The sequence below is a fragment of the Elgaria multicarinata genome, chromosome 15 (genome assembly GCF_023053635.1).
Source record: "Elgaria multicarinata webbii isolate HBS135686 ecotype San Diego chromosome 15, rElgMul1.1.pri, whole genome shotgun sequence".
In the NCBI taxonomy this organism is placed as follows: Eukaryota; Metazoa; Chordata; class Lepidosauria; order Squamata; family Anguidae; genus Elgaria; species Elgaria multicarinata.
The window spans coordinates 8,296,902-8,324,734 of NC_086185.1; the positions used below are offsets into that span (position 1 = coordinate 8,296,902).

Here is a 27,833-nt window from a genome sequence, read left to right on the forward strand (position 1 = left end):
AAGGCTGTTTTAGACAGTTCCTTTTATAGAAACATTTGGGTTGGCGGTTTTGTTTTATGGAAGTATGGTTGAAGCAATGTTAAAACATTCAACAAAACCATTGCTTTTGCCTGATCCGGTTGATCCTTTTAAACAAGACGACGCCAGTTATTCTTATAAAACCGTCCACGTGAAGGAATAAAGAGGTTAACACGCTCCTTTGCCTTGGCTTCATGCTTTCAGCGTGAGCAGAACTATCGCATCATATTACGGTGTGTAGTAACAGATATCGATGCCTTCAAGGCAACTCCCAGTAATAGAACAGAGTCTTTTCTTCCATATTGTTTTTGCCTTCATCCCCCACCACAAAAAAGTTCATTTTCTTCAGATTTTTTAAAAAAAAACATTCCAAAAAAAATGCATGGGCTGGAGCCAGGATCCGTTCCCCTCCTGGGAAGTTCTTTTGGAACTGTTATCTTCAGTTCTTGTGCTCTGTTCATTTGTTTGTATGCAGGCACTTTGGGGATAGAAAGGCTCTGGGTGGTTTTAGACACTGTCATATGCTACACAGAAGGTCAACTGAAGCTTCTTTCATGCACTCAGGATCTCAAACTCTTCTTCCGATTCAAATAGTTTGTCAGTGGACTCAATGAGCTCTGCAGAAAATTGAGGGAGGGGGGAGAATAGGGTGTACTTACAAGGGCATGCATCGCTCGCTTTCTTGCAGAAATTCACAAACTTCCTCGCAGCAATACTCCCTAATTCAAAGGAGCAAACCTTACCGCGTTGGAAGCCATGATTAGCTCCCCATGTAAATGAATGCAACACTACCGGCTCAGATGAAAGCTCTCCATTAATTCAAGAGGTCAATAAATGTGCAAGTTCTCACACATGCGCATCACTGAAGAGCATCTTGGGAATGTGCCAGGTGCAATAGGGTGTTTCCCCCCCTCTCCCCCAGACCCGTGAGTCATGACATCATGCATGATTACTTATCCCTTCGGCTGTTTTCGTGCATGCTTTCTTTACATGCCCAGCTGAGAAACGGAAAACAATGTGACGAAGCGAAATACGGTTTACTGATTTTGATATAATACCGGAAGATGGTCTCACCTTGAAAAACTTAATAAAGAGAGACTGCGTGAACTTTCCACTGCCTGTTGGCGAGTACTAAGACCGACGTTTTTGAAGAAGATACTTCGAAACAAGGAATAACATGAGCCAAAGGAGGTGAGGCAGGTGGCTACCAGGAGGAGGGCCTTCTCTGCTGTGGCACCCTGGCTGTGGAATGAGCTCCCTAAGGAGGTTCGCTTGGCACCTACATTATATGCTTTTAGATGCCAGGTGAAGACCTTTTTATTCGCCCAGCATTTTAACAGTCTATAAATAAATTCTAACTTGGTGTTTTAAATTTGTAATTTTGCATTGCTGCTGTTTTTATCTGGTTGAGCTTTTATATTGTATTTTATATTATGGTTTTATACTGTTGTTTTATACTTTGAATGTTTTTAATTTTTGTGAACCGCCCAGAGAGCTCCGGCTATTGGGCGGTATAGAAATGTAATAAATAAATAAATAAATAAAATAAATTTTGGTCTTAATATACTGTTGATGTGATTAGATGAAAGTGTTTGATATCTAAGGGACGGATTTTCATGCAATGACTGTTTAAATTTGGTTTGAAATGATTGTTAAGTACAATTGAATGCTACTGATATGTAATGAAATGCTACACTGATGTGATAGTTGATTGTTGTAGACTTGTATTAGTATTGGATTGAAAATAGTTATTCTAGTATAAATAAGTGTGTATAAATTTTTGAATGACGATTTAATTCATTGGGTTTATTTTGTTTCTACGGTGGTCGCCTTTTGGGTTCCTTTTGTTCACATGTCCACCACCACTGCCTCCCTTACTATAGTTACTCATTGAACAGGAAAGAGGACCAACATACAGGATCCCTGGCACTAGCAGGACTGAACAAGGGGAGGATACTAATTGACATGAATATTTCCTCAATACGCGATTGGCTGTTGTATAGTTACAGATCCAGAGTTTTACACTGATTGATCAGGGCAAATGAAGAAGCAATTGTAAAACCTTTCCATGTACACACGCCTTGCAAACAGAAACTGAAGGATGACAGCACCCAAGAGAATAGTGCAGTTGGGATGCTGTCATGACGACCACGGAGATCCAGAAAATATCAAGCCATAATCTATCCAAAGGAGTTGGAATATTTTTTTTTAAAAAAAACATTGAACAACAGTCCATTCATGAATTACAAGCCTAATCATTCATGAACCACATCATGCCAGTCCTTTTACAACTTTTATTGGCTGCCAGTCCAGGTCCGGGCCCGATTCAAAGTGCTGGTACTAACATTCAAAGCCCTAAATGGCTTGGGGCCAGGTTATTTGAAGAAACGCCTCCTCCCATACGTACCTGCCCGGAGCTTAAGATCATCCACAGGGGCCCTTCTCCGTGAGCTCCTGCCAAAGGAATTGGGGCAGGTGGCTACTAGGAGGAGGACCTTCTCTGCTGTGGCACCCCAGTTGTGGAACGAGCTCCCCAGAGAGGTCCGCCTGGCACCTACACTGTATTCCTTCCGTTGCCAGCTGAAGACCTTTTTATTTTCTCAGTATTTTAACTCCTAATTTAACTTAAATTTAAACTTTGCTGTTTTAATTCCGTTTTTTAATCTATATCAATTTCTGCTGTGTAGTTTTATCCTGGTTGTGCTTTTCATATTGTATTTTGTATTGTGTTTTTAGAGTGTTGGTTGTTTTTCACGGTTTCAATTTTTGTGAACCGCCCAGAGAGCTTCGGCTATTGGGCGGTATAAAAATGTAATAAATAAATAAATAAATAAATAAAAGATTTGACCTACAAACCAACCAATTAGTAGTTTCATTAATTCAAACACATATAAAAAGTCAAGCTTTTCTAACAAAAATAAGAATGGTTTGCACTTTATTACAATTTGTTACATTTAAAGAAAAAGGAGGGTGGCTTATGATAGGCTTAAAAAATGGGGGATAAAAGAGGTTTCTTTCTGCGACTTCAGGAAGGATTCTTGGTTTTTACCTTCTTTTTGTGTCCTTTCCCTCAATCTACTAGAGCAAACTTTGGTTCAATGCATCATAAAATGAACTCTCTCCATAACAAGAAAAAAACAGTGCAGTTTTAAAAAAAAACTCAGAAGAGACTTCTATAGTGGTGCTATAAAGTCTAATACATCTATTGTGACATAAGCTTTTGTGGACTGAAGACCACTTGCTCAGATAACGTAGGCTAACGTTTCATGCAAAGGATGAACGGCCCTCTAGCATCTGTTCATGTTTAACACCAGATTCTTTCTTCCTTTTGCTGCAACAGCTGTACTTGCCTACACCTTCTGCGGGGGAGAAGTTGGATCGAAATAACAGTCACTTCTGAACATTTCACTCCGTATAGGAAAAGAGGGAAGGGAGAAGAAGGAGTTGAAGCAAAGACCATATTTAAACGTAATTCTCTACCTGCTCCAGTTGTTGTTACTTCTGGCTTTGTAGGAGGTATGAAAGGAGGCCAGTGTGGTGGATGCTTTTGAACCAACTCAAACATTCGCAGACTCTGTTGCTTATGTATCTCCTAGGGAGAAGAGTATTTTGTTTTTATTGGAATTAAAAAAAACAACCTAATGGAAGGTAGTTGAATTATCAGAACAATTATGAACTGGCTGTACCACAATTGTGCTCCAATACCTGAGAACCATCATCATAACCGGCACAGTTCTTCTACCTTGTTACCTCTTAACCGTCTTAATCGTTGCCTGCAGTTTAGTGCTTTAGCCATTAAAATGCTTGTGAGCATTCCATGACATCACAGCAGTGCAGCCAATTGCTGCAGGATGCACTATATTTCAATAAAGCACCTGGAACTCCTATAGCTAACTAAATATCAGTGCAGCTAATATTTAATTCACTTTTTCTTTCTCTTGCTCTCTTTATAAACCCACACATTGTATCCTATAATTAAAGTAAGCGCTCTATGAACTTATCTATAGACTAGGTTGGAATTTTTACCATAAGGAAAGCTGAGCGAAGGAAGATAGATGCTTTTGAACTGCGGTGTTGGAGGAAAATTCTGAGAGTGCCTTGGACTGCAAGAAGATCAAACCAGTCCAGACTCCAGGAAATAAAGCCAGACTGCTCTTGAGGGAATGGTATTAAAGGCAAAACTGAAGTACTTTGGCCACATAATAAGAAGACAGGATACCCTGGAGAAGAGGCTGATGCTAGGGAAAGTGGAAGGCAAAAGGAAGAGGGGCCGACCAAGGGCAAAATGGATGGATGATATTCTGGAGGTGACAGACTTGACCTTGGGGGAGCTACGGGTGGCGACAGCTGATAGAAAGCTCTGGCGTGGGCTGGTCCATGAAGTCACGAAGAGTCGGAAGCGACTGAACGAATAAACAACAAATGGAGATCATGCAAAAGATACATAAGATCTTAGATCTTAGAGCCCCCTTGCACTCTTACTCTATATGTCTAGGCAGGGAAAGGCACTATAATATATCTTAATTTATTTATGCTCCATGTAACAAGCAATATGGTCTAAAACACAGTCATCATACCAGTGGGTGGCCTCAAGGAATAAGCATCCAATTTGGGGCACAATTTCCAGGGCTATACTACAGCTGCATGTGGGAACATCATCCTAGAAATGACTTTGTGCGCATGCACCCCGGTTTCTCACTTTGGGCTACTTATTCCATGCCACTGCGGACAGGTCTGAACAGTGAACTAGTACAAAGAAATGGCTTGCTAAGCAGAGAGAGCCACTTTAATGCAGTCTCTCTATGGCTATACTATTTTATGCATTCCACCCCTCTTCTGGTATATAATAAGGGGAGCCTACACTTATGCCAATTAAAAGTGAACTTTTTTAAAAAAAAAAACCATTCCATTCCACCAACTGCAATGGAAAGGGAATAAAAAACCTCAGCCATCTTTAAAATATGGAGCCTATAGTGTTTTTACAAATGATCGACACAAAAGGTTGCCAACACATGTTTTCAGGAGCACTTTTGTGTGACTGAGGTTTTTCTTCTTCTTTTTTCCTATTACTCCTTCTATTTTTAACCAATCCTCCTGAAATTTTCTGGTTAAGTAAAACTGACATTTCTTTCTGGCATGTGCAATTTTCAGGAAGATTGGTTTTATTAAGTGCAGAACAACCCACCCCAAAGATATCCATTTAACCTTATGGAACTCTTATTTCACTGATCGCCTTATCTAATGCTTACCTTTTGCACAAGACTACACCAGTTATCAAAGTCCTTCTCTTCTTTGCAAAAGAATCCCTGTGGAAGTACAGAAAATATTTCCAAGTGAAAGATAACTTACAGACAAAAACAAAACAAAAAACTCATCAAAGCATTAATGTGGGGAATCGTGAAACCCACCTGTCCATATATCACTTTTCAAGTCAGTTTCAATGGGGAACTACTATTTTAATTCTTTTTTTAACAGTACATCTGGTTGGTCATGCAAGTCCCTCACCAGAGGTCAGACACAGTACAAGACACAGGCTTACAGTTCAGTGAGAACTAGGCCAAAGATCATGTGTGGGGTAAATTATCCGTTATACAAGGTGTATCACAATTCAGATACTAAACCAAACTGGGGCCTTGTTGCAGCCTAATTAGCGGCCTAAGTTTCCTGTTTCCTCTGCTCGACTCCTTAAACCATCTTCCTAGCCAAGAACCAGATGGCCGTTCCCTTAATACCTGTTAGGGAAGAAGTACCCATATTCCCCAAGTTGTGAATCCAGGCTGCTGCCTAGTGTAAACAGAGTGGATGAAGGGCAGCCTATTTCACAAACGGGGTTTAGTGGGCCCTGCCTCTTAAGTGCAGTACAGATCAGAGGGGTGCAAGGCTCTGGTTTACGGCTTGAGTTGGGCCCATCTGCCCTCTTCGTCCGGCCCAGCAAACATTTCTTCTTAAGGCTTACCAGCGCTACGGAGGGATCGAGATGCATGATCTTCATCCGATGTGGTGCCTGCTGGCAATGGAAGCTGTGGTCATCTACTTTGCCATTTCCTTCAGAATCTACAAAAATCTGAGTGGTGTGAGGGTCTAAGTAGATCAACTCATTTCCTGTGTGAGTAAAACAAGAGTGGTTCGTTAGAAACAGGCAAAACTCCAAGCCATTCAGTCCTGCGTTGTGGCTGGAGATGGACAGGAGGGGGCTAAACTAGTGGGGAAGAGAAGACGGCGGGTTCAGAAAAGGGAGGGCATGTGTAGGAAACGGGGGCTTCAGCTGCACAGGAAGCGGCCTTATGGTGAGCAAGCTCATTGGTCCATCTAGCCCAGTGTCATCTTCACAGGCTGGCAGCGGCTTTCCAAGACTTCAGATAGGAGTCTCTTAGCCCATCTGGAGACGCCAGGAATTGAAGGGGGGCTTTTTTATGCAAGATGAGCCTCGTGTGGCGCAGAGCGGTAAAGCAGCAGTTTCTGCAGCCGGAACTCTCCCCACGGCCTGAGTTCGACCCCAGCGGAAGCTGGTTTCAGGCAGCCGGCTCGGGTCGACTCAGCCTTCCATCCTCCCGAGGTCGGTAAAACGAGTACCCAGTTAGCTGGGGGAAAGGGAATAACGGCCGGGGAAGGCAATGGCAAACCACCCCGCTATAAGACCTGCCGAGAAAACGTCAGCGAAAGCTGGCGTCCCTCCAAGAGTCAGTAATGACTCAGTGCTTGCACGAGAGGTTCCTTTCTTCCTTTTTTATGCAAAGCGGGAGTTCAGAAAGAGGGGGGAAATGCGGGGCGGGGGGGGGGAAGGACACTGAGTTCCTACAGAGAGATACTATGCTGTCATCAAGGAAGCTATGTATAGGATCCAAACCTCAAAAGCATGTGAGTGTAACACAAAAGACAATGGAGAGTTCTACTGTGATGCTTTTGTTGTTTATTCGTTCAGTCGCTTCCGACTCTTCGTGACTTCATGGACCAGCCCACGCCAGAGCTTTCTGTCGGCCGTTGCCACCCCTAGCTCCCCCAAGGTCAAGTCTGTCACCTCCAGAATATCATCCATCCATCTTGCCCTTGGTCGGCCCCTCTTCCTTTTGCCTTCCACTTTCCCTAGCATCAGCCTCTTCTCCAGGGTCTCCTGTCTTCTCATTGTGTGGCCAAAGTACTTCAGTTTTGCCTTTAATACCATTCCCTCAAGCTTTATTTCCTGGAGTCTGGACTGGTTTGATCTTCTTGCAGTCCAAGGCACTCTCAGAATTTTCCTCCAACACCACAGTTCAAAAGCATCTATCTTCCTTCGCTCAGCTTTCCTTATGGTCCAGCTCTCGCAGCCATAGGTTACCACGGGGAATACCATTGCTTTAACTATGCGGACCTTTGTTGTCAGTGTGGTGTCTCTGCTCTTAACTATTTTATCAAGATTTGTCATTGCTCTCCTCCCAAGAAGCAAATATTCAACTACAAAGGTAACAATAGTATATGTAAATCAACTATTACTGCAGGTAATCAGGGTATCATGAACACTTCAATGAGGTGCAAATGAGGGTTACAGCACAATTAACACAAGAATACACATCCATTTACAACATACAGTTGATGAAATTGTGCTGTAACACTCATTGGCACCTCATTGAAGTGTTCATGATACCCTGATTACCTGCAGTAATAGATGATTTACATATACTATTGTTACCTTTGTAGTTGAATATACATTTATTAGCATCACAGTAGAACTCTCCATTGACTCTTGTGTTACACTCACATGCTTTTGAGGTTTGGATCCTATACATAGCGTTCTTACAGTAGGGTTATTCCCCGCACTTTTTTCTTTGGTCATCAAGGAAGGGCAGAGGGGAAGAGGGAGCAGTGCTTGACAGGCAGGGAGGACAAGGACTTGAAGGGCAGAGGGAAAAGGCCTAAAGGGGTAACCAAAAGGAATGGAAGTGGCTCCAGAAGTGGAAGGATAGATGGAGGAGGCAAAAGCCTAAAGGAACAAGGGGCAGAGAAGACATGGAATTGAGAAAAATGGGGTCAGAGTGGCTGGGGAATTTTGTTTTTGGAGGGCCAAAGTACAGGAGAGGCGGTATACTGCTGGAAAGAAGGAGAACAGAAGCAGATCTGATTGGTTCACATACTACAGGAGTTTTGACAACTGGACAGGCTAAAGGGATAAACAGGATGCTTAGGGGAAAGGCTGAAGTTCACACACGGATGTGAACCAATCAGATATGCTTCTGATCTCCAGCATTACAAACGGTCAGTAAGGTGACATTTGGACAATACTTAATAACCCTAATTTTATTTTATTTTTATTTGTTACATTTATAACCCGACTTTCTTCTAAGGAGCCAGAGAGCCAGTATGGCATAGTGCCTGAAGTGTTGGACTGGGAGTCGGGAGATCCGGGTTCTAGTCCCCACTCAGCCATGGAAACCCACTGGGTGACTTTGGGCCAGTCACAGACTCTCAGCTCAGCCTACTTCACAGGGTCATTGTTGTGAGGATAAAACGGAGAGGAGTAGAAGGAGGAGGATTATGTACACCGCCTTGGGTTCCTTGGAGGGAAAAAGGTGGGATATAAATGCAATAATCAATCAAGCCCAAGACAGCATGCATGCTCCTCCTTTCTATTTTATCCACCAATCCGGTCAGGTGGGTTAAGCTGTGAGTCAGTGACTGGCCCACGTCACCCGGTGAGCTTCATAAGTGAGAGGGGCAAGAACCCGGGTCTCCCCAGTCCAATAGTTTAATAGTCCAACGGTTTCATACTTTTCTTTGCTCTGTGTAAGTTACACTAACAGCATGATTCCACGGAGTGTGCTCAAGACTGCAGTCCGAGAGATGGTGAATCAGTTCTTGCCTTACCTCTAGGGGGATCACAACAACATTTGAACGGTTTAGAACAAAGCTGGTCTTTAACAATCTCCACCCCACTCCCTTCCAACAGTGCCGTTGGAGACAGACTGGGAGCAAGCCTTTTCCCCAGCCCATTTTCACCATGGACAGAAGAACTGAATGCAAGTTTCTGTAGTTCTTAAACCCTCTTTACCCTCCCATGATAAGAGGGGATTCCACATTCAAATAATGATGGGATACGCCCGTCCAGTCATTGACTTCTCCCCACAGTAAAAAGAGAGTGCAGAGACAAGGGAAGGAGGATATGAACACTAGAGACCTAATCCAGATTTATCCCTGGGGACCATTCTGGGAGAGAAAATGTCGCCTAAACAGGCCTGCCGACCAGCTTTTCATAGAGGAAAGCTCAGGTTAAAACCCAATGATGAATGGATCCATTCATCAATCAAGAGCTAAACTCCCTATCTCTTTAGCCAGAACTACTAGCAGATGCGAGATCCCACCATCTTGAATGTTTCCCAAGTTAACACAGTTAATTGAACTATCTCTGGCACATACCCTCTTGCTCCCTACTGCTTTTCTTACATCCACACCTACATTACTTAGCGATTTCAGCTTTAAGAGAATTCTTCAGAACCAAAGTACCCATTTGCCCTCCAATTTCTTTTTCCTTACCTAAGAATCCTATAAAGTAGTAGGCATTGTTTGGTTTTCCTCCTAAAGCTCCCAGAGATTGTGGCATCTTAAAACACTCCTAAAGATCCAAAGAAGAAGAAGAAGAAGAAATATATATTACATTTGCATCCCACCCTTTTTCCATGATGGGGACTCACAGCAGCATAGATGGAATCTCCAGACCAGAACTGCTAAGCTTGTGAAAGGCTGCTGCCATCAAGTATGGATTGATGTGTATTATTAATTAGCAAAAATAAATAAATGGTATCGCACGAAAAATTTCTTAACACCCCTATTAGCTGACCAGCCCAACGACATCCACTGTAAGAGAATCATACCTTAAAAGCGTCGACATAAACCGGATTGATGTGGTTTATCCCTAAGCGAAGTGGTACAATCAGTAACAGAGGCTTCCAACCACAGCAGAACCCTCCCGGGGTCTTGTTTCGGCTGAGCATGCTCCTGTGCGACACTGAACTGCAGTGGGCGCTGGGGCAGTTCTGGGTAGGGAACCGGCACATCTTCTCTGGGGAACAAGAGACAAGAACACCGAATTGTCGATTCACTGCAGGCTTGCCACGGGCCTAAGAATAATCAGCTTCCTTTTTAAAAAAAGAGTTCATTCTTAACATACAAGTGGACTTCCCTGTTCATTTCAATGGAGGGAGCAGCTCTTGTGTAAACACATCGCTCTACTCACCCATGAAGCGAACAGGGAAGTTCCTCATGCACAAAGGCTTACAGGTCAGGGCAAAGACCTTCCTTGCAGAAGGAACCAGTTGTTAAGGAGAGGATGGTGGAGATTTTCTTCCCACAACTAAAGTAAGCTTAGAAGGTCATCAGGAATGAAAAGCCAGCATTAGGTTTTAGGACTCGGGGAAAGGAATTGGCCCTCAGCTTTCTAGACAAAGTTTTAAACAAAGAAGTGACCAAACCCTTCACTGTGATGTGTCATGATCCTTGATTTGTTTGTTTTTGAATTATTATAAAAACATTTACAAAAGTTTGTTTGCTTATAAAGTAAAAATATACCAACAAATACCAAAAAAGATTCAACAAATAAGATCTATATCACTTTTTCATGCCTTTATATCGCTCCCAAAATCATGATTTTATTTTATCCTGCAAAATGTCATTCAAGTTTGAAAATAAATTCCACCTTTGCCTACATTTGTTATTTTGCTGTCTTCCCTCCCTTAGCCCTTATGAAATTTGTCATTTTAACCATATAAAATGACAATTCTCATATTCTTTTAACCAACTCTTCAATTAATGAAGGATTAGCTTTCCTATGTAAACCGCCCAGAGAGCCTCAGCTATGGGGCGGTACACAAGTTCAATCGCAGTTTTTAAAGCTCAGCTGAAAACTTTTCTTTTCGCTAAAGCTTTTAGAACTTGATTTTGATCTTACTTTTATACTGTTAGTTTTACTCTATCCTGTGCCTGTTTGGTGCATTCTCTTCCCCTTCTTATTGTTTTATTATGATTCTATTAGAATGTAAGCCTATGCGGCAGGGTTTTGCTATTTTATTGTTTTACTCTGTACAGCACCATGTACACTGATGGTGCTATATAATAATAATAATAATAATAATAATAATAATAATAATAATAATAATTTCTTCCAGTTATAGGAAAGGGCTTTACAAGCTGCTGCTAATAAATGGGTTATTAATTCAATGCTTCATTCATGCACTACCTCCTTGAAAGCCATCAACCTCTCCAGAGTGGTCAGGAGTGCTCTTCACACTCACTGCAAGCAGAAAGGACAATACTCTGGGGAACATCAAGGCCCCAGTTGTAGCCCTAGAAAGGTTCCACTGTTATGCACGATATGGGCAGGAGAAGCACAGGGGCCACATTAGCCGCTGACATCTTGCAACACACCAGCCTCCAACTCCTGTTGCGAGGAGTAACATGGCGACATTGCTAGCCAACAGCAGAAGGGATTACCCTCAAATTTGGTCCTTCAGGATCATGCACTTCTGGTTTCTTGCTTGTGATAAGATGCAAACCCCCTGAAGCCGGAAAAGTTCCTTGCTGGTACCATATCCAGCACATTCCATTTGTAACAGGTGAAGTGACAAGGGCCCAAAGTGGTCCTGAATTTCTGCCATGCGTCGGTTGTGGTCATTCAAACCTTCTGTGCAAGTGCAAAACACCCAAAGTGCCACAACATGGACGTATGTTCGAGGTCTGACATTTGTTTTTGATAAAATCGGATCTCTGTGGTCATTTCTCTGTATGGTTGTTACAGCATCAGAAATTCTAGCCTATATTCCTGCACAAGCCCATATAAAATGAGAAGCACCCGGGAGGTGAGTGAGCAGGAGCTTGTAGTAATTCACATGTGGTCTAGCCAGGAGAATGAAGCAGGTCCTCTTCAGCTAACAGTATCTATGCAAATGCATCAGTATCACCCTGATTTCCCCAGGAATTAAAATATGACTTCAGCAAAACCCCAGTTGAATTTAAAGCCTGGGCAGATCAAACACTCTGTTAAACCTCTGATGTTGATAACTTACTGATATCTTCAATCACCACGGTATTGTCCATAGACACATACACAGCTAAGGAATTCCATTCATCAAATAATGCAAGTTTCCTGGATAAAAGCAAGACAGTCGTCAGTCCAAATCTGCCGCCACTCAGAAGTCAAAACTCCTCCTGCAATATTGCTAGAAGACCCTTACATAAAGAAGCTGTGGGAGCTTTTGAGAGGAAAATAAGAAATGAAATGATGGAATGATTGCCCCTTTTCTATATCGTGCCATTTATCCCACCCACTTTTATGTTATTCTTGGTGTGAGGGCCCATTTACAAACACATGAATGAGGTGGTACACAAGCACCCTGAAGGGAGGTAGCAGAACGTGTGTAGAAACAGGGGTGCTTCCAGGCAAGATTTCTACTGTGCAACTGCCCTGCCTCCTTCAAGGAATTTTATGGGACAATCCAGACGACATCTTCTGCTTGTAACCCTCCCCTGTACTACCCTCACCCCCAACACAGACATTTTTATCTTTTTTTTTAACCACAGAAAATCCATGAAGAAGGGAAAGAGGGAATAGCTGCATAATATATTTTGATTGATAGCATTCGGAGACGCCTCTCTGGAAACACTCCAGGTCTCTGTTAAAGCTTAACTATACTTTGAGAAAAAGAAAGGCAGAAGAGGAAGTTCACTGTTGCAGGTGCTGGTCTGGATTGCTTACCCCTGACATTAAAACCATTAAAGGCATGATCCTATGCATGTTTAAACAGAAAAAAAGGCCTACAACTCCCAGCAATACCCCACTGGCATGCCTGGCTTTGGAATTCTGGAAGTTATAGGGCTTCTTTCTATCTAAACATGCATAGGATTGCATCCTAAATTGTTTTGAATAGAATGGGTAGTATCCGATTGTACCGGTACAATCACGGGACTGACCACTTGTGCAACGGGGCATTGGAGGTTCTAAAAATGAACCGCCCAGAGAGCTCCGGCTGTTCGGCGGTATAGAAATGTAATAAATAAATAAATAAATAAATATAACCCGAAACAAGCAAGAACACTCATTTCCAGAGCTGGACAGGTTAGGAGAGCACAAAAGAACCAGTGAAAGCGAAGTGGCCCCATCAGATGCTGCCCAGTGATCTGAAGATGAAAACTGCTATGTTAATTCAATATGAAACATAGGCAGGCAGGTGTAGCATTTTTATTACTCTAAGCTGCCAATAACCAACCACCACTATTTATTTATTTATAGTATTTTTATCCCGCACCTCAGCCAAAAAGGCTCCTGGAGCATCTTCCAATAAACCAGTAAAGAAGACCCTTGCTTTCCCAGATGTGGTTATATTTCACATGGGTCTTTTAAAAACTGCTTATGTGGAAGAGATATGCTGCTTTTCCAGATCTACCTGTATTATTTAATGGAGGGATTACTGCAGGTTGGGAACCTCAGAATTTCAAGCTGTTCTCATTCAACTGGTCTCAGTATTTTCAGAATTGATGCAATTTAGTCCTTTTACAACTTCATTGGCTGCCAGTCCAGGTCCGGGCCTGGCCTGATTCAAATTGCTGGTATTGACATTTAAAGCCCTAAACGGTTTGGGGCCAGGTTATTTGAAGGAACGCCTCTTCCCATATGTACGTGCCCAGACCTTAAGATCATCTACAGGGACCCTTCTCTGTGAGCCCCTGCCAAAGGAAGTGAGGCAGGTGGCTACTAGGAGGAGGGCTTTCTCTGCTGTGGCAACCCGGCTGTGGAATGAGCTCCCCAGAGAGGTCCGCCTGGCGCCTACACTGTACTCCTTTCGTCGCCAGCTGAAGACTTTTATTCTCTCAGTATTTTAACACTTAATTTTAACTTAAATTTAAATTTTACTGTTCTAACTCTGTATTTTAATCTTATATCAATTTTGCTGCGTGGTTTTATCCTGGTTGTGCTTTTGATACTGTATTTTTTGTATTTGTGCTTTTAACCTGTTGGTTGTTTTATTACGGTTTTAATTTTTGTGAACCGCCCAGAGAGCTTCGGCTATTGGGTGGCATAAAAATGTAATAAATAAATAAATAAATAATTAGTGCTTCAAATAAAGGCAGATAAATGACACAACATGGAAATAAGATAGGAGCTTAAACCAATATCTCCAAATACAGAGGTACTTAAAAATCCTGCCGGAGATAATAACAGGGAGCTGTAGTACTAACTAGGGCAATATCTCAGTCGCCGAGGACACAGAGCTGTTGACTGGCAAGATCACCATTATTTAACAACAACAAAAATATTACAAAGGGAGAGCCAGTGGTGCAGTGGTTAGGGTGCTGGACTAGGACTGGGGACAACCAAGTTCAAATTCTCATTCAGCCATGATGCCCACTGGGCCAGTCACTGCCTCTTAAGCTAACCTACCTCACAGGGTTGTTGTGAGGATAAGTATGTGCGTGAGAGAGAGAGAGAGAGAGAGAGAGAGAGAGAGAGAGAGAGAGAACACCATGTAAGCCACCTTGAGTTCCTTGGAGGAGTTTTTATTTATTTTATTCATTGAGGAAACTTCTAAGCCACCTGTCAAAATATATTCCTTTTCCAAGGTGGCAATATAAATACACAAAATAAAAATTGTTGAACAACAAGTTTGTTTAGGACTCCATCAGGACCAGACTTTTCTGACCCTCGACACTTGTTAACTTAGCCAAGCGAAGCTAGAAAGACTTGTGTTGCTACCTATTACTGCTGTTGTGAATGGTCACTGCACCGATCTTGCATACATTTGAGCTTTACGTAGAACTGTCATAGACTGTAACTCTTGCATCTTATGGCCTCATCATTTGTATTCCCCCTGTATCCCCATGCATACGGCAATTGAAGGCAATGGGCTCCACTATAGCTCGTGCCACAATAAATAAGTTCATCTTTAACATGCCACAAGAATCTTTGGTGGCTTTGATACAACCATGATCATTAATAACCACGAAGGAGAACCCTCCTGGTGTGCAAAAAGGGGTTGGCGCTTGGAGAACGACATCTAAATGGGTGGGACGAAACTCTCCACGCATCTCTTCCATGCATAGAACTGAGAGTTTTTCCATTACAAGTAGCCGAGTATAAATTCCACACAATATGAAACATTTACATGCTTGCTCACTTGAGTACTTGGGCGACAGTATTTGGTCCAAACCATTCCCCAATAGATTTTCCTTCGCCAACACCCATCTGTGCTGTGTGGATCAGAAACAAAAACAGATACACAGAAGAATAAAAGTGTCAGGAAACTGCCTGTCAAATGACAACGTTCTTGGCATGTTGCATTGCACACATCGCAAAGACATTAGAAAATCGGACTACCTTTACAGGGGGCTGGCAGCTAGTTCAGTATCGAGGACCACATTAGAACATTATCACAGGACAGAATATTTCAGCTACACTACATATTTTGTTAAATTTACAATTCACACAGACATGGTGAAAAGACGCATTCGGTAATATTCCTATGAGTTCCCAGATGGTTCAGATATTTTTTCTGTTGGACCAGCTTGAGTGGCAGGACAGCAAGCTGCCCAATGAACTCTTCTTGGTATCTATTAACAACATTAAGGGTGTTTTTTTAATGGACCCCAGAACTGTTGTTTTTAAATGGAAACTGTTGTTTTTACACTGTTTTTATGTTTTTGATGGTTTTTAAATTTTGTATACTTTTTAATGTTTACCATTTTTAACTGTTGTAAACCGTCCAGAGAGCTTTGGCTGTGGGGCGGTATATAAATGTAATAAATAAATAAATAAATATTCACCACTCTGCTGCTAAGATCATCTGCTTGGCTCATCGTTTTGATCCTGTCACTCCACCCCAGAAATCCCTTCCTTGGCTTCCAATTCACCTCAGAATCCAATATAAGCTCCTCCTGTTGACTTTCAAAGCTTGTCACAGTCTAGCTCCTTCCTATCTTTCTTCTCTGATTTCACATTATTGCCCCGTTCGTGCTCATCGAATGTTATGTTTCTAACCCGCCCAAGGGTCTCTACTTCTCTTGCTTGGCTTCGTCCATTTTCTCTCGCTGCCTCTTATGCCTGGAATTCTCTTCCAGAGCATTTGCGGGCCACGAGTTCAGTTAGTTTTTAAAGCTCAGTTGAATACTTTTCTTTTTTCTAAAGCTTTTAGATTTCATACTTTTAGTTGTATCGTCCCCTGTGCCTGTTTGGTGCATTGCCTTCCTTATTGTTTTATTATGATTTTATTAGAATGTAAGCCTACGTGGCAGGGTGTTGCTGTTTTATTATTTTACTATGTACAGCACCATGTACATTGATGGTGCTAAATAAATAAATAATAAGTTACACAGAGTTTAAGGCACAATCCAATGGAGGTGGCCATGCTCTAAGTTTATACTAATAGAAGTTTACATGTGTGAACAGCATGAATAATGCAAGGGGGAAGTGTTCTCAAAATCTAATCCTACCCATTTGGTGGATGGAATAACAGCAATCTTTTCTGTCTAGGAAACAGCGCAAAATTTTGTGATATTCTTCAGGTTGCTTTTTGTGTTCCTGCCAATGCCAATCTGAAAGAGAAAATTACTTGAGATTTTAAATGCTTTCACAAAGTACAGGAAAAATAAGACCTGGACGTGACCATTCAAACACAATAATTAAGACTGAAGTCCTAGCATGTAAGCCCCGAGAAACTTAGTGGGGATTACTTAGTAAACATCCACCGGGCTGTGCTGCATGCCCTGCACTTGCGTACACAGTGTACTTACTGATAAAAGATGATGCTTTGCACGCCTTTGGTTACAATAGCTCCTACAGTCTTATCAAACATCAACAACACTGATTACAATCTGCCCTGAGTGTATTCAGTGCAAAAAACCAACAAGGTTTAAATGTCACAGTTAGGAAAGGCAATTACCGTACCAAGAAAAACTGAATCTTACAATTTAAATTATGCAAACTGGACATTTCCCCCTAGTTTTTCTTTGCATAATTTATTCTAGTTTTGCCCATCAAGGGGAGGTGCAAGAAGCTGCACATAGTACTGAAGTCCCCAATCCCTGAAACACTATATATCCTATATCCAGCTCCCTCCCTTCACAGCCATAAGGACTAGAAATGTGATATAATATATATATATATATATATATATATATATATATATTGAAAGTTGGGATTCACAGAAAGCTGAAATTTGAATCTAATACTATATTTTGTACTTCATCTACATTCCCATGGAGCATGCAGCCTGGGTTAATATTATGTATGATATATCTTTCCAGAGCCATGAGAATAGGATGTACTACTACAGGAATACTCCTCAGTACCAAAAATCTTCAGACACGTTCCAAAGATCATTTCTCCAGATAGTTTAGCATCTGTCATTCACACCTCAGTTTACCCACATTTGACTGACTGCTGAACACCACCAATTCTGGGGATTTACTAGGAAAAGAGCGCACTCACCTCTCCCTAAGTGTCGACAGATTAGAGCCTGGGCTAACATCATCTGTCCGCATCGCAGCATACAGCCCCAGCCAGCATCGGAGGAAGGGCCTGTACCGCCTGGGGACAAGAACCACCACAGTTATGGCATTTATTTATTTATTTGTTACATTTTTATACCGCCCAATAACCGAAGCTCTCTGGGCGGTTCACAAACAGGTTAAAAACACAAATACAAAATACAGTATAAAAAGCACAACCAGGATAAAACCACGCAGCAAAAATTGATATAAGATTAAAATACAGAGTTAGAACTGTAAAATTTAAATTTAAGTTAAAATTAAGTGTTAAAAGGCCCTAGAATGCCAAGTTTCCTCAAGAACTCATGGCTTTGACCAGGTATCAAAGAAAAATGCTTCGTAGGAGTCACAGGTTGCTACTGGAGTAATTCAAGAAGCAAACAGCAATGATGGGAGATCAAGTGAAGTGTTTTCACAAATAGAAATGAAAACAAGTAGGTTTTAAGTTAAGCTGTGCATTATGGCTCCAAAATTCTGTGGCAATGACAAATAAAAAGCTGGAAATTTTGTGTTGGGTGAATTTCAAGAAGGCTACACTAACATGAACTCACAGACCCACCCAACCCAACCCAACCCCCACCTCATAATATATGCCCTTTTGAGAGCCACAGGGTAAAAGGTGCAGATTTGTAAGCCCTTGAAAAGTCAGGTGACAGTTCAAATGGATCCTAGGGAGGAAAGCAAGGACAACAGAGAGCGAAGTGTCTACCATCAATACCACCAGAAGCAATCACTAGACTCCAAAGGCCACACTGGATCCAGGCATGGGCCTAAAAATGTTGAGACCTGTTTTGTATTGCATAATTCTCTCCAACCAGAGGAAGCAGGTACAGCACTGACTTTTAAAAACACCCACTGAGAGATCAAAGACTCCAAGAGCTGATTTTTGGAACTAACTGTTCATTCCCTTAAGTAGTTCGTGTTTTCAAGAATGGAGCATAACAAAAAAAGGGGGAAGGGAAGAAGTCACACATCTCAGGAAGCACACCTACCAATTGGCGAAAACTTTCTTCTATAGGTAAACCAAAGACGAGCACTTATATCCAAAAGAAGTTTAGATCTTTCTAGAATTAAAAAAAGTATTAAAAACAGAAAGCTTTTTAATAAACACAAACAAACACAAACACTTAATTCATGTTGGCTCTGTGTTTCTCATCTATCACACTGCTGCACCAATAGAACATCCATACGTTAAGGAACCAGGATCTAAGTAGCCCTCTCTGTGCAGAAAGATGGCACTTCTCCTCTTACTCCACTTTCTGTCCCCCTCAACGGCACCACATCGTTTTGACAGTTCACTGTAGATGTGTAGATCTCAAATTTCATGATATATGGAGTTCCACGATTCTCTCCTTTGCTTGCTTGCTTCCTCCCATTCCAAAGGAAACCAGGCAAGCCTGAATGGAAGCTTGCCTGGAGAAAACTCTTTAAACCTAAACTACCCGTCCTTTTCAGGGCAAGATCACTCTCCCCAAAATGCATTTTCACCTGGCACAGAGCCACAGTAAGATTCCATTTCTCCAGAGTAGAAACTACCTTATCAATTGGGCATTCCTAAAAATAAACCCTCTGTTGTTTATTTCCGAATCATCTGATTCCCAGAAATAACTCATGCCACATGTGTAAAACTTGAGAGAAATGAATCCTGTGTAAGGATGGACTCCAAGCAGCATCCTGTTTTGCTTCTGTAAATTTCCTGTTGGCTAACAACATTAGCATGGTTGGCATTGTATACAGTGGGGCTGTTTTCAAGGATTTCTGCTCTCTACGCAGACTACTACAGTAGGGCATAATAAAAAGTGAAAAACAGATGAGTAAACAAGCACTCATAAAAGCTTCATGGGCTTTTCATTCTAAACCTACCTGTTTTAAGCTGGTGCTGCCTTCCTAAGATCCAGACAGGTTCATCTGTTTCAGGAAGCTCTTCTAGATACTCTGCTAAAATAATGAGCTGGTTTTCATAATTTTATAAAATTGAGCATAATACATTTAGAACATTAATTTTCCAATTAGTCCCCACTCCGATTTCTGCACCTGTTTGTTTCTGTCTTCAGGCACAATTCAAGCTGCTGGTTATGACCTATAAAGCTGCATCTGCCTCAGGACTAGGCTACTTGAAAGGGTACCTCCTCCCATGTGTGCCTGCCTGGGTTTTAAGATGTTCAGGGTAGGCCCTTCTCTTGGTACAATTGCCTTCACAGGGGTGTCTCAGTGGCTGCTCCCAGACTATGGAACGCCCTGCCAAGAGAGGCTAGGTTTGTCCACTTTCTGCTGACTTTCTCCTGACAGGCAGAGACCTGGGCTTCAGTGTGAAAGCTGGTCTATTGGTTCGGGCGCTGCTTTATTCTGCTATTGCTGTGTTTTTAATACATTTGTTTTATTATTGTTTTAATCAAGTTTTTATTGCAACATTTTTATATATTTCTTATGATTGTTAGCTACCTTGAGCGCCATTTTCTTGCTGGAAAGATGGGCACACATTAAATAAATAAATAAATAAATAGGCACTTGTGCTGGTTCAGATTCTAACCACTGATTCTTTCACCACACTATCATACTTCATCTGCCCTTTAGGACACTGGAATTAATACCTCTTCCTTTTAGCCAGACTATGGCCTTTGCCATTTAAACTTCAATATTGTAGCCAATGCTGAAACCAGATCCTACACGGTAGGAGGCAAACATTAAACATCGTGATCTATGACCAGCACACTTATTCTTCTGACGGATGAAAAAACCAGAAGGGCTAAATTAGATCACCTCAGAGTCAACTCTTCTCCCTCTGTGCCCTGCTTTCAACATACAGAGAGATGCTTATGGACAGAACTCCTGAAAACTGTGTGTAAGTTTAATTACCTCATATATACTGTAATTATAACAATGGGGAAATGGCCTCAGTATGCAAGAGCTTAACAATGCAGAAATTGTTTCATTCCCTACCTTTATTTATAGCCAGGTCTAAAAAACAGTGCCACTTAATTCAATCAGCTGAAAATCTTTGGAGAACAAAGGCTTTGGAAAATAGGGACCACAAGATGAAGAAAATACTGGTTTATATGGTATTTCTCCCTATTAAATTGGGCAAAAGCATAAAACAAACCAAAAAGCTTATTTTCAAAGAATTTCTCTATTACACGCTTTCTTCACTTATAAAAAAATTGGAAAAAAAATATTTTTGCTCATTTGCATTTTCAAAATATCACCTATCATTTTTGGAAGGGCATTTTGCTGCACAGAACATTTATGAAGCTCATATTTTATAGGCCCATCCTGAAATAATTGCCTTTAGAATAATGTTTCTACTTGCTCCACTGGTTCAGTGAGGCAACCCCAAGAAAGTGACTTCAAGATTTATATGCACAGGCTTAGACTAGTAAAATATCTTAAAGTACAGACTGCATATTAAACTGTTTTTCCCTCCACTTGGTGGAAAACATCACAAGACTCTACTACTGAATACCTAGAAACTAGAATCTGAAACTAATTATTGCAATATATAAAAATAGACTTGCCCGAACAAATGCCTGGACAACTGAGTACTAAACTACACTTGAAATTGAGGAAGACCGCCCAGGGAGCTTCAGCTATTGGGCGGTATAAAAATGCAATAAATAATAACAATAATAACGACGGTGTTGAATGAAGGTCTTTTATTGAGGGACTGTAATTCAGTGACAGGGCATATGGGACAGAGAAGGTCCCAAGTTCAGTTCCTGCCATCTCCAGTTAAAAGCATCATGTAGCAGGAAAGTCACTGCCGGCCACAGAGACAATAGTGGACCAGTTCAACCATTAGTCCGATCTGGTATAAGGCAACTTCTTACGTTCTTCTTTTTCATTTTAGCTAGACAAGGAAGATTTGAGTCTCTCCTCATTATTGCAGGTGGACAATTCATTGTGTACATTTGCATGGAGGAATAAGAGTCCTGTGTTATCCTGAATGAGCAGCGTACTAGTGAACACAGCCTATTAATTCCCACTTTGTTTCTCTCCACTACAGCAGCCACTAGACAAACCAAAATTCTTTGTTAAGCATGCTGTTTGAACCTGGGATCATGGCTTGTTGCTTCTAGACAAGCCAGGAATTGTAATCTAACAACAAACCATGATTTGCAATTCTGGATTGTAAAGGACTTAACAAACCATGATCTTTGATTCTAGTGACATAATAAACCCTTCCTGATTTGTTTGGTGGTCACAGTAGCAGGAAGGAATAAAATGGGAGCAAACAGGCTGTGGGAATTGGTATGCAGCTCACTCATGATAAAGTAGGATACTTCAGAATCCTGGCTTAAAGTAGGATTCTCCAAAATCCTGGCTTATTGTTCTTGGCGAGCACGGCCATTGCCTCTCAGTCCATGTTATTCTATAAAATGGGATAATACTCTATAGAATTGCTGTAGGCATTTAGACAAATACCTAGCTGAACCTTAAAATTAGCTTAGATTTGTGGCCTATCTAACATTAGTCTACATACTGGTTGGATGGAGATAATAGAGGTTTAATTGTTAAGAGTAGCCACTTTTGTAAACGCTGCAGTCGGCCAAAGATTGTTTAATAATATAGTTAATAGTAGTAAGGACACATTGTTCTGCACTGCATTGCTGCTTTTCTTTTTGTATATTTTTTATACTAAAACTTTCATTTTTCCAGGTATTATGACAAATAAGACCAGACAAAAAACAACAACAGTGTATATCAATTATCACCATACAGAAATTATTGCTACTAAACAGCAACCATACTAAAATAGAAAAGTACAATACACCAGACTAAATTGCTGCTCTGAGCTCTTTCAAATAAACCAACACAACAAAATAATAATAGTCTTAAGGAGGTCAAAATGGCCTCAATTTGTCAGCAGTCCTCTGGATCATGATATGCTTTAGAAGACAGGGCTCCAAGTCTTTCGTTTTCAGCACATTCCTTTGCTGAGTCTAGTGTCATGAGACACATTACGTCTTCCAGATAAAGAAGAGTATAAGAGAGAGAGAAACTGATTGAGTTCTCAATGGTACCAATGAGGAAATTTTTCTCATTTTTGTTGTTCCTGAGGGCAGATCTATCTGAAAAGATTCTTGGTATCAGGGGATGTCAAAGGTGTGGTAAAAGTGGTTGTTGAGAAGATAAAACACAGCTCATTAAGTTACAGCCCCATCCAACTGGAAACCTCAAGTTCCAAGAATTACATTTTTATTGCATGAATAGGTATGACATCGAGCTTGCAATTCATAAATTAAGCTCTTTGGAAGAAAAGCAGGATACATGTGCAGTAAATTAAATCAAGAAAAATTCACTAGACATTTTTGGCTTTCTTGTGCTTTAAAATGTGTGTGCACTAAGGACAGCAGCTCAGATCGATCGTACACCAAGGGCCATGAAGTCATGCATGAACTAACCTTTGACACTTTAATTTCTCAGTAAAAGCATCTGCACGACGCCATTGATATGCACTGCTGGTCCTGTTTATTTTCAAAGCAAGTAGTGGGATATTCTAACCATTTTGGTTTCAAACTTAAGATGGTGTGATTATTTTTAATATAAAGTGTACTGTCTGGAATTTGGAAGGAACGCAGAAGTTTTCTCAATTCAGTTTCCATGTAAGAAATTCTGACATTTCGAAGCCCTAGAACAAGCAACTGCTGATGTCATTTCAACGATTCCTGAGGCTGAGTTTGAATGATTGGGGAAAGAAAACAACCCATAAACTACAAGGGGCTTATTTTCCTTCCTCAATTGTGCAATCATGCCCATTCCATACTTCCATATAGTAATAACCATGCTAGGTGTTTTCCCCTGTAACCGTGATGCCAAGAATGATATGCAATTTACATCAAGCAGTAGAATCCACTGAACGCTCAACTATCAAGGTACAAAGCTTAAGAAACTTTTCTACTTCTGAATCACCCTTACTAACACCTAAGCTTTTTCCAGATTTCCTATCCCTTTCTCGCAAGCTGGAAGCACCCTATGGATAACGCAAGTGCATCCATTGTTTTCCCACAGTTCCAAGAGGAAAGAACCACAGCCTGGAGGAGAATCATCAGTGGGTGTTGCTCCACTGCCCAAAGCATTCACCAAACAAACACTGCCCTTAGCCTCCCTAGAATAAACTAACCAGCGGTGTGGGAAAAAAAATCTCATCTTCATCTCCCAAAGGTAAGATAACAGCATATTAGTGGGGTGTCTGCAAGCAGGAAGAAAAGAATAGAGTTCCCATCTCCAAGCCTCTCTTAAGATTACCTTTAGAAGTTGGGAAAGGGACCTCTCTTGAGCATTCTTCTCTGGGCTACTGTAAGCTCCTAACATCCACGTTCTAGAACTGAAGCAAGCACCTATGCTTTCATTCCCAAATGAATTAAAGCCAGCAATCTTCTGAGGAGCAAAGACTAGCCTGTTGCATTTGGATTTAAATTTGTTATTTAGCCGCAAATCTTACATAGGCTATCGCTCGACCTAACCTATCCCACAGAGCTGCCGTAATCATCAAATTAAAGTAAATCACCCCAAGATCCCAAAATAAGGCAGGCACAAATGTAAAAAAAAAATGCAACAACTATTGCCACTAGCACTTCTGTACAGTTTCTGCAGAACTGTGTTTTTTCTCAGCAGCAGCTTCAGAGAGTTATAACATTGTCTTTAACACAGTTGTGCAGGGACATCTCTGTATAGAATTAGTGACCAATCCTACGCTGAACTAGTGAACTAGCTGAACACAGCTACTGCAAATGAACTCAGGATAGGGGGCACAATCCCAAACCAGTCTCCCAGAACTGGATGCTTGCCATTTAACTTCCAGATTCACACCGATTTTATCCAACTAGACAAATCAGTTCACACAAATGTCCCAGACATACAGATAGTCAGATGTTACTACACAGCATCGGAAGAATATCACTAGCTGTGATGGTGGATCATTATCTATTTTTTAAAAAAAACATTTCTAAGCCGCTTAACAGAACAGGGTTCCTCTTCAGGCATATCCCTATTACAAAACATTATTTTCAAATCAACTAAATAGCCAGTGAGTGATAATTATTCAATCCTTAAAACACCATGCAACCTAGCAAAAAAGTAAGCAGCAGGTTAAAACAAATTATTCTCAAACAGCAACCTTAATGCAACCACTTTAATTACATCATTATCACCTTACCACTAATCACCTTTTTTTAAAAAAAAAAAGTTATGCAGATAATGGTTTGACTACTTTATCATGCTTGCACTTTGAGATGTTCATTAAAAAAATCTTCGTAACTTATTGTATTTCTTCGATTGTAAGACGCACACTAATTTCAGTACCACCAACAGAAAAAAAAATCTAAGACACACCCGCAATCCTAAGACGCACCCCACTTTTAGAGATGTTTATATGGGGGGAAAGTGTCTTAGAATCGAAGGAATAGGGTAATTGTGAGGTGTTGGTTCTCTTTCATGTTTGTGTAGTGGCCAACACTACACAATCTTTTATCATTGGAGCTCCAAGTGGTCTTCATGGCATGTTCCACTGCTTTAAGTTGCTGCAACAGTTACAACCCCTCCTGGACAGTAAGTACCTGGCTACACCTTAGTAACCTCCGGATTGGATTACTGCAATACACAGATATGTCTTTGAAGACTTCTCTTTAATTAGTGCAAAATACAGCCGCTAGGCTCCTAATTATGACTGGCCATACAGAACATAATCAGTCAAGTCTTCTGGTCATTTTTCAAGCACCAAGTGCCGGATGCTCACCTTTAAAACCCTATGCAGCTTGGGATCAGGGCACCTGTAGGGCAGTTTTCTCCATTCTCCCACATGTACCTGCGCATGAGTTGAGATCACAACCAAAGGCCCTTCCATTGGTTCCCCTGCCCTCCAGGTGGGTGGCGACTCATGAGAGGGCTTTTTTAGCTGCGGTGTCCCATCTATGGAACTATACCCCCTGGGACCTGTTTTGATGTTCTCATACGAGGCAAAAACTTTATTTTCCTAAGCTTTTTTAGAACAGCAGCTGAATTTGGTTTACTCTGCTACTGAGAAGCTCGTGTGTTTGTGACCGCTACTATTATAATCCTGTTATTGAGATATATTATTTTATTGCAGGGGTGGGCAACTTGTAGCACTCAAGATGTTTTGGCTTACAACATCCAACAGCCCTAGCCAACAGGATGATGAGTGTTGTAGTCCAAAATAACTTGCCCAGCCCTGTTGTATTGTTTGAAATCGATTATATTGCCTGAGGGAATATATTACTGGGAGTCATAAAAATCCTGCCCACTATTATTTTGGAGTATGTCCCATTGAAGTTAGTGGGATTCACTTCTGAGTAAGCACGTACACGATTGCACTAGAAGGCTGGTCTGTGGTCCAGGAAATTCCCAGTTAAAATCTCACCCCTGCCATGAATTTATATGACCTTAGGCAAACCACTCACTCCCAACCTCAGCTCCCCACCCGCACACATATGCAATACATGGAATGCCACCAGTTAGCCTTAACGGGCTCTTGCGAGGATTCGTGACACAGCATACAGAAAGGGACATAACTGCTAAGTATTAAATTTATAATTTTATTATTAATAACGGAGAGTGGGATGGGAGTAGGATGGCTGACATGCCAGGCAATCCAAACAAGCAGGTGGGATCTGGTGTAGCACACCGGCTAGGAGACTGAGCTACAACTTAGGGAAGCCCTAGTTTGAAACACTTCTGTCATGAACTCAGTTGAGAAACTCAGTGAGCTGCCTCTCTCTCTCTCAGCCTCACCTGCAACAGGAGAATAAGGCCTTAGCTAGACCTAGGGTTTATCCCGGGGTCGTCCCTGCCTGCTCCTGGGATCCCCTGTGTTTAATTTACATGAACAGGGATGACCCCAGGCCGATCCCAGGATAAACCTTAGGTCTAGCTAAGGCCTAAGACTGACCCGCCTTTCAGGGTTGTTGTGCAGACTGGAGCACTTTGAACATTCAGAAATGCTTATCTAAATGAATAAGCACTACAATTCCACCAGGACCTCCTCCCTACTCTTTAAGGAACTGCCCCATCACGTAGACTTTATCATGCCACTTGTTGGCAAAATCAAGACGGCAAAGAAGACAAAGGTCCAATATAGCAAAACTAAGAGGCCCTTTCAGGTTTCTTTACCCTGGCAGATCCGGAAGACCTGGCTGTTGTTATTACAACAGAGTTAACATCCTGTTCTGGTTTGCTTTTCTCCCCTTAACCCCTTTCTTTCTTTCTTAGTTTACCAGCTTGATTTAATAGAAAAGCAGGTGTGATGTGTTATAAACAATGAAGAATCTTGTGGCACCTTAAAGACTAACACATTTATTTTGGCATAAAACGTCCACTTCATTAGATGCATGAAATGTTAAGCTCAAAGTGGCAGATCTGTACATACACATGCCAAGAGGGGGAGAAAAGATGCAAACTGTGTTGCCAGACGGAATTACAATTTCGTTACCTCACCATAAACACTTCATACCTCTGATGAAGTCCACGAAAGCTTGTGCCAGAATAGATTTCCTTGCTCTTTAAAGTGCCACGGTCGTTTCCGCTGCCACAGATTAACACAGCTACCCCTCTGGAAACATATATGTGCGTGTGAATACACACACACACAAACATGCAACATGTAACATACGTATATAAAGGCAATGCATACGTGTATAAAAACAAAACATACATGCATAAAACACACATTGAAAATGACATATGCACAGGACAAAATATCCATGATAGCAACACTTTAAATAGCTCCTGAAGGGAGTTTGAGGGAGGATTTTAATTGTGATATAAGCTGTTAATGGGTTGAACCATTAAAGAGAAATTAATTAATTGACTTGAGGGGGAGGGGAGGGCAGGGGAGCTGGGCTCCTCAGACACAAGTAATTGGGGGGGAGGGACGGAGGGGGTCTCTCCCCCCCCCCTCAGCTGTCTCCCCCTCCTCTCCTGACCCCTGACACGTCACCCCCCCCTCCCCGAGCCCCCTCGGCCGCCAGCCCCTCACCAGACTCCATCCTTCTTCTGCAGCCAGCACCATCCTCCTCCTCTCCTCCTCCTCCTCCTCCTTTCTTCCTCCCACCTCCTACTGCGCGGAGCCTTCTACTCCTCCCCACAGAAAATAACACGACGACAACCACCTCCGTGTGGCAACCTGGGAGTTGAAGTCCGCCCCCACCCCCGGCTGGACGTCCATTTTCTTTCCCCCTGCTTCCAAGTCCTACAACTCCCGTCAGCCTCCGCGCGACGAGCAGAACAACGCTCAGGCAGAGAGAGGAGGGCGGGGACTGGATGCGTATTGGTCGCTTGGCTTCTAAAGAGAGGGGAGGAGG

At 41.7% G+C, this 27,833-nt stretch overlaps 1 protein-coding gene across 1 annotated transcript; it reads right to left on the reverse strand.

The window, feature by feature from the left end:
* On the reverse strand, positions 1-27,531 carry ATG4A (autophagy related 4A cysteine peptidase). The gene is made up of 13 exons (XM_063141732.1): positions 27,509-27,531; positions 19,384-19,455; positions 18,513-18,584; positions 17,462-17,560; positions 16,465-16,566; positions 15,153-15,225; positions 12,048-12,127; positions 9,861-10,048; positions 9,523-9,601; positions 5,975-6,120; positions 5,268-5,324; positions 3,499-3,610; positions 1-635 (listed from the first exon to the last, which is right to left on the reverse strand). Exons 1-13 carry the CDS (start codon positions 27,516-27,518, stop codon positions 571-573), a joined length of 1,155 nt encoding a protein of 384 aa, XP_062997802.1. The 5' UTR covers positions 27,519-27,531; the 3' UTR covers positions 1-570.
* Positions 27,532-27,833: the final 302 nt, after the last annotated feature.

Coding starts and splice junctions, on each gene's coding strand:
- ATG4A (XM_063141732.1), bottom strand. Junction 17,561..18,512: donor AAGAAAGTTTTCGCCAATTG/GTAGGTGTGCTT, acceptor TCTTGTCCCCAG/GCGGTACAGGCCCTTCCTCC. Junction 16,567..17,461: donor CTGTCGACACTTAGGGAGAG/GTGAGTGCGCTC, acceptor TTTCTCTTTCAG/ATTGGCATTGGCAGGAACAC.